At 41.3% G+C, this 7,727-nt stretch overlaps 1 protein-coding gene across 1 annotated transcript; it reads left to right on the forward strand.

Moving 5' to 3' along the window:
* The first annotated feature begins 447 nt into the window (after positions 1-447).
* Positions 448-7,226, forward strand: SPTSSA (serine palmitoyltransferase small subunit A). Its single transcript, XM_045014261.1, has 2 exons — positions 448-648; positions 6,202-7,226. Exons 1-2 carry the CDS (start codon positions 546-548, stop codon positions 6,303-6,305), a joined length of 207 nt encoding a protein of 68 aa, XP_044870196.1. The 5' UTR covers positions 448-545; the 3' UTR covers positions 6,306-7,226.
* Positions 7,227-7,727: the final 501 nt, after the last annotated feature.

The following is a 7,727-nucleotide window of genomic DNA, read 5'->3' on the forward strand; positions in this document are numbered from 1 at the left end:
CGTTTCCTGCTATGAGGTGTTACAGGGACATATAAACTGATAAGCGATTATTTTAAACGTTGATAATTATCATTTTTGGACAGGCGGGAGTATGTAAAATATTTCACTGAATTATTGTCCTTTAGCAGCTCAATAGGTGGCACCAGAGACACTGGGGCGCACCGCACTGTACCCTTAAGGGCACAGCCCTGGAAAGCAGGTGGTGAGACGCGGGAGTGGGGAGCACCTCCGACTCCAACACCACTACCCTTTAGCAACCACGGCAGATGGCTCAGCCCACTTGGGTAACTGTCAGCCCCGCCCCTCTTCCCCCTCCGGCCCCGCAACCCCGTCACCAGCAGATCGCACGTGGTCACCACAAGAGAGGGCAAAGTCCGGGCAGCGGCGTCGGCAGGTGTTACTGAGCATGCTCAGTCCTCAAGCGCATGCTCCCTACCAACAGAGCAGCCCGCGGGCGGGGCGCGGTGGAGGGCGTTCCCCGCGCGGTCAGGCCCGGCTCAGTCAGTTTGCGGGGGCCGCGCAGCCGCACGCAGACAGGTCCGGCGATGGCGCTGGGCTCGGCCTGGGGGCGGGTGTCGTGGCTCTATTACCAGTACCTGCTGGTCACCGCGCTCTACATGCTGGAGCCCTGGGAGCGGACGGTCTTCAGTATCCTCCCGCGGCGGGGGCGGGGGCAGAGGTCGCGGCCACCGCCGCCGCCGCCGCGAGGCCGGGGTGTGTGAATTAAGCCGCGGCCGGCAGCGCGCGCCGGAGGGCGGAGGGCGGGGCCGGTGCGGGGGAGGCCGCAGGCAGCCTTGGGGAAGAGGGAGGTTGGGAGCTGGGGAGGGGCTGGAGCACGTGGCTGGACTGGAAGGGGGAGGGCTGGAGTTCATGGCCGAGCGTGGAGAAGTGGGAGGTAGGATGCGGGGCAGCGGTGGATTGTCCAGGGCCTGTTGCCCCGCTTTGGGTGTGAGGGAGGGGGCTGGACCCCAGTGTGCTGCTCTGCTCCCCAAGCTCTTCTAACGCCCTCCAGTGCGTCTCTGCCCACCCTGTGGTGTGGACTGTGGGGGGTGTGTGGTTCAGGCTCAGCTGAGCTGTGAGAGGTGCCTTCGGAGGGGAGGTCTGACCTTTGTCCTGAGCAAGCTGCCCTGCTATCCCTTCAGTCCCTCTTCTGCAGGATGCTCTTGTGATTAAGGCACCAGACTGGGACCTTGGAGATGTGGGTTCGGTTCTTGGCCTTTCCAGATTTTGAGACTGTCTTTGAGCAGTTCTCTGATCATGGGTGCTTAATGTTCCCCTTCCTATCTGTAAAATGGGTCCAATAACACTTCCCTGGCAGGCATATGGTCTATGCATTTAATTGATGCTTGGGAGGTGCTTAGCCCTTGTTTACATTGAGGGTTGTTAGCCATCCCAGTGTAGCTATGCTGGTGGTTTAAAAACCCAAGGTTCAGTTCTAACTGGCTATCTAACTAGTTAGATAAATAACGCTGATATATAGTAGCAGTCTATAGCTACATTGGCCTTGGTGCGGGTCAGTGTTGCAACGTATATAATGTGGCACTATTTCCTAGTCCTACAGGTTACGTTTATTTGAACAAAGAAGGAACCCTTTCACCCATGTGTGAGGAATCTGTTAATCCACTCACTCCTTGCTTGTTAAATCACGTTCAGATTCGCAATCTGAATTGTTACAACAAACTATAACAAGTATTGCCAGTGTTTAAGAGAGAGCAACACAGATTATCTTTCAGAACAATAAGGTATCAAGTATCCCTTCTGGCCATTCAGAAATGTAGTTAATTTCTGAGACAGGTTGCTGTGCCTTGATGCAATTTCTCCTTTCACTTTCCTTCCCTAGAATTATGCGATTTTTTTTTCTCTGTTAACTTGAAGAATTGTTTCCATTAGTCAGAAATACCTTTAATGCATGCCTTCATACTTTGCACATTGGAAAGGAAAATGTGTATTTTATATTATGAGTAATTTATGTATGTTCCATGGTCATGCAGCTCTAGGTTTCCATTTTGCTTTGTCTCCCTATGTCTTTTTCTAATTGGTATTTACTGAACCTGTAGTTGGTGAATTTGCTTGTTTTATGTATTTCACTATAACAGCCTTCTAACATGAAGGTTCAGTTGTAGAGATCTGTATCAAGATTCTAGATTATTGTGGTTTTTTCAGCCGCTTTTTCTAGAGGATAATACAATGTCCCTTCAGTCTATTCTGAATGTGATGGTTACTTGATCCTTTGTTAAAACGTTATTTGCAGCCACTCTCTGATGGATGACCTTTAAAAGTACCTCCAAGGAGTACTGAGAGAGGTGAGGAGATAAACTAATCTAACTGGTAATGAACAGGGGTGGTGGTCAGTTGTAAAGAAAATATCTGCTTTAGTAAAAGTAGGGACTGTTGTTTGCCCAAGTTACAGGTGCATTTTTTTTTCTATGTAAAGCTCCGAAATGGAGAGCATATAAAACAGAAATGAATGAACATGGGATGGACTTGATAGCTGTGTTTTGTAGTTGGATCTTGGTTACCAGTCCTTAGTGTTGCTTGGTCAGTTCCAGTGGCCAGCTGAAACTTCACACAAGGGGGAACGGGAGCTGAGCTTTTGTCGAACATGTTTGAAGCTCTGATGTTGATGGAGAATGAACCTAAAGTCCCATGGCAATACACCCTTCTTTTATAGTAATAAGTTCCCATACCAGTCTCTGGGACTTGCTGTGTTACACCGGAGCTGTTAATTACAAGGTATTTAAGGTTGATTTTAATTAGCATTATTTGGGTTATTACTGGGAGTTATTTGTAGCTGTTTTTTTTTTTTGGCTTTACTTTTTATTTTGTTGTTTGGGTATATGCCTTTGCTTTAGGGTTGTTAATTTGCCATTTGGTGATTTTGATAATAAAGTTGATGCCTTTTGACTTTTTGTTTTTTTTTGACCATTTGGCCCAGCTGTTTTTTAGTTAATTATCATACATTTTTACTTACATACCAAACAGTAAATAAGGCAATTAAAGCCATAAAACTTATTTTTAAGAACAATTATTAACACAATTAGCAAAGAATAAATTTAGAATTTTTTTTTTACTAATTTAAGGCTAGCAAAATGGAGTACAATTTTAAAAATCCAAACTCCCATGGAATACACCCTTCTTTTATAGTTACAAGTTCCCATTGGAGTCTTTGGGTTCGTTCTACATCGGGGTAGGCAACCTATGGCATGCATGCCGAAGGCGGCACGCGAACTGATTTTCAGTGGCACTCACACTGCCCTGGTCCTGGCCACCAGTTCAGGGGGCTCTGCATTTTAATTTAATTTTAAATGATGCTTCTTAAACGTTTTAAAAACCTTACTTTACATATAACAATAGTTTAGTTATATATTATAGACTTATAGAAAGACCTTCTAAAAACGTTAAAATGTATTACTGGCACGTCAAACCGTAAATTAGAGTGAATAAATGAAGACTCGGCACACCACGTTTGAAAGGTTGCCGACCCCTGTTCTACATCAACATCGGAACTTCAAACGCATTCAGCAAAGGCCCACCTCCCTCCTGTGCAGTTTCAGCTGGCCACTGGATCTGACGGCGCAACCCTTAAAAACTGGTAACTATCAAATCCAGCTGAAACCGTGTGTGTGTGTGTAAATAAAAGCATATGTTAATTTCAGTGCTTAAATTGTACTCTCAATAAACGCAGTGTATTGCCTTATCCCCTTTAAAAAAAAATCCCATGTGCTTCTTATAAGCATAACACAGAGGAAACTAACTCTAAAGGGGAAACAGTGAAACTGACTACATACGAAGTTCTGTAAAATACATAAAATCTAACTGAAAATCTAAACTTTTTGGCTGTTATAGTCTTGGGTATAATTTGGGGGGTGTTGGAGGGTAATAGACAGAAGTGTGCTTGTTTCAGTGACAGTAACATCCTGATCACCATATGGCCATTTTTTCTCAATATAAGTTCAAATCTGATTCTAGGATCTAGTTTGTCAATACTAGGACCTGCTGCTGAAAACAGTTGAGCAACTAATTCCCACTTGGCTCTACTTGTGGATGAAAATAGCTCAACTTTAGAGAGGATTGCTACAGAAAGCATGGCTGGAGCACTTGCCACTAGTACTGGCAATGATGGGCCATTATCATAAGGTAGATTATTTATTTGTATTTTGGTAGTACCTAGGAGCCCCTGTCACGGGCGGGACACTATTGTGCTAGGTGCTGTACAAACAGAACAAAAGATGGCCCAATGAGCTTACAGTCTAAGTAGATCTACATTGTCTGATAGCTTGGAATCCCAAGGTTGTGACTAAGCACTCATGTCAAAGTTTAGAGATTTGAGGTGACCCTCCCTCAGTGCTTTTAAATTGCAATATTTCATGACTTGCCATGATTAAAAATACTCTAGTGAATGAGTACAACTTCTAGGCTTGTTCTCTAACAGGTATGCCATATAGCCTTTGTTGTTAAATATACACAGTTTAGAGGTGCTGATGAGCACCTGCAGCTGCTGTTGAAGCGGTGGTAACTGGATACTTCTGACAGGCCCTTTAATACCTAATGCTCTGTTTATAGTGCTGTCTTTGTATTAGGTTTATTAAACTTAATTTTAAAGTTATGATTTGAGGAAACTGCAGGTAGTCTGATTAGAAAAGGGTTTGTAAAAAAAAAAAATTTAAATTTATTTGTGCGTGTGTCCAGAAACGTTCAGGTTTGAGTCAACCTAATCTCCAGTGACTACAATCCCATTGCATTTCTGAAGGCTGGGCTTGGGTTTCCTGGAACTAGACATAGGACTAGCGATAATATTAGCAAATACAGGTAATGTGTCTTATGTGAATTTTCTAAGTGATTGCTGATCCTATTTGAAATAAGCTAGTGAAACTATTGCCTGAGAATGGTTGTGGATTGCTAGATACTACAAAAAAGTTTTCAGAGAGCTGCAGCCACTTCCAATAAAATGTTAATGAACGGTTTACAAACACAGCTTGAATTAAAACAAAGGCTATGCTTTGAGGTATTATGATTTGAGTGAAACATCTAGATTGGTTCTACTTATAAGATTGATCAGCTGTCTAAGGAAATTAATACTAATAGCATAGTTCCTTCTATTGAAGTGCTTTTGGAAAATAAATTGAGCCTCACAACCCATTTTTTCCCTAAAGGATCAATAATGCTCATAATTTGTATTGCAAGGTTTGTTAATAAATAAGTCAATATATTTGAACACAGAAATAAAGGACACTAATTGAACAGACTCTTCATTTTTCAGTTACAATGTTCCAAAGAGTCTATTAAAGTCATCTTTCAAGACTGCACTTTGGTTTGATTTTGTTTTTTGGTGGTTCAGGGGGAGAGAGGGGAGAACAAGATTCAACACTCCAAAATGGGTTAGTGGTGGTTTTTGTAGCAATGCGTATTTCAGGTCTTGGGGCAGGAGAGACATGTGTCATTAGAGTTCCCATGAGAGCTGCTCTTTACAAGCCCAGCTTGCTCTTTCTTTAATGTCTCCTCTTGGAGTTGTGACCTGCCCAAAGCCTACAGGCAGCTGGGAATGGAACCTAGGTCTCCTGACTCCCTGTTTTATACCAATGACCATTCTCCCTCCAGTAATGTGTACGCACAAATTAAGATTTAGTTTATTTGGGCCACCCTGTTCCAAGAGAATCCTTGAGATCAGCATAGAAAGATTAGTTTCTTCAAGAGTGTGTGTGTGTGTGTGAGAGAGTGTGTGTGTGTGTATATGTGTGTGTGTAGAGAGAGAGAGTGCTACACAAGATCTTTTTAAAGCTATCTGTGAATTAGCATAAATATATTGCTCTTGCTGACAGGGTAAAACTCAGAACCTGCAGAAGTTTTTGGCTTTTAGGGAATCTGGTTATTTCCCATTAATGTGTTTCTCCTCATTTCCCCCCCTGCACCCACCCCCCAAAAAATAAAAAAAGACTTTGTTTTTATGTCCAAAATATGTGGCAATAAAATAGAGATTCTGGAAGGCATTCTCATAATATAGTTAGTCATTATTACCAGTCTTCTAGTTTTCACATTTACAGTGGATTTCTTCCTACAGCTGTTATACACGAATACAGTTGAGCATATACAATTTAGAATTATACAAGTTTTATAATAGTTTTGAAGGTTAGTATTAAAACATTCTTGTTTTGTGATTTTTAATAGAATTCCAAACTGCAGCTTTCCTTAACTATTGCTCAGATTCTATGCTGGTTTCTATTGTTGGAATGGCACTGTACACTGGCTATGTGTTCATGCCTCAGCACATCATGGCGATATTACACTACTTTGAAATTGTGCAGTGATGAAGAAAGTATATTCAAGAAGTAATAGTGATTCAAGATTCATCCTGCAAAGAAGATCCAACTGGCTAGTTTTAACGAGACTTCTACAGATGTCAGAACAAGAAACACTCAACTATGACTCTGAAGACTAGGAAACCAGATGTGTAGAACAGGGACACAACATGCCTCGTGTGTTGTGTTCATTCACTTTAATTTTACAAGATGCCCTTGTATAGTAGTTTTGCCTATTTTAACATTGTTTGTACTTTGATACCAGTATTTTCTTAACTTTGTGAAAAGTAGTTTGTAAACATCAACTCAGGTGTACTGTCTGCTGTCCAGACTTCGTCCAACAAAATATTTGTGCATAACTATATTTGGCTTTAAGTCTTCTGTATTCCAGCTGATGGAGGAAGGGGGTGGATGAGACAGAGTTAACACTTCATTCATCATCTTTGGGATAAGACTACAGATGGCAGTCTTTCCAAAGTTGGAGCAAAAGTACTAATGGGCTTATATTCTTTCATGAACTGCATCTAGGCCCTCAAGATTTTGTGCTAATTTAATGTTCTAACTTCTAACTAAACTGTACTTGTACATAATGCTTGTCTTCCAAGGATTATGTTTCTGTGCAGATGGAGAGGAGTTTTTTTCCTGTACTCATTGTCAGCAGTGTAATTGTCTAGTTTTAAACTGCTTTATTGCAGTTAGTGTTTCAAACGCATTTGAACATATTCTTGTTACAAATGACCAAAACATAGGATTCTAAGTGGACTTAAGTGAATATAACAACAAGAAGCTGAATACTTGGCTGAAGTCCTGTCTTTGTTCTTAACTTTTTTTCAGGTTTGTATTCTGAAATGTAAGATGGCAACAACCTGACTTTCTAAGGTGGAGGATATATTTTTTGTTTTTAAAAATAAAAGCTAAAAGCAGAATTGATGCAAAACTCTTTTCCTTTTATTTTTAGATGTTAATATGTTTTATGCATTCTGCTCAAAACTGACACAGGTGATGAGGCAAGGGAATGATGTTAACCAAAGAATCTGACTTCTTGTCCCAGTAAAAGGTACTGTTGGCCAAATTATATCCTAAGATATGCAGCTGCTGTTGATGCTAATGGAAGTTAGGGAAGTAATGGCACAGGTAGTTCATAATGCATTATGTCTAATGCACAGCTGTTAGACAATATGCAACATGACAATAAGGTTTAATTCCCTTAAATATGCATTACAGTGAGGAACGATAAGATGCTTTTTCCATATTTAAAATAAAATAGTGTATGCATTTTATTTTCAGTTTAACTGAGTATAACTTGTTCTATAAAAACTATTTTTGTAATCTTTAGTTGGCTTAACTTTTATCTGACTTGCAGATATTACATAAGGCTGTCACCTCTGGTCTCCAAAGTGAGGCTAGATTAGTGCCTCAGAAGGCAGCAGG

The sequence above is a fragment of the Mauremys mutica genome, chromosome 4 (assembly GCF_020497125.1).
Source record: "Mauremys mutica isolate MM-2020 ecotype Southern chromosome 4, ASM2049712v1, whole genome shotgun sequence".
NCBI lineage: Eukaryota > Metazoa > Chordata > Testudines > Geoemydidae > Mauremys > Mauremys mutica.

Bases quoted from the DNA above. Each gene is read 5' to 3' on its own strand.
- SPTSSA (XM_045014261.1), top strand. From the start codon at position 546: ATGGCGCTGGGCTCGGCCTGGGGGCGGGTGTCGTGGCTCTATTACCAG. The intron at 649-6,201 runs GTATCCTCCCGC...ACTATTGCTCAG, and splicing joins CTGGGAGCGGACGGTCTTCA to ATTCTATGCTGGTTTCTATT.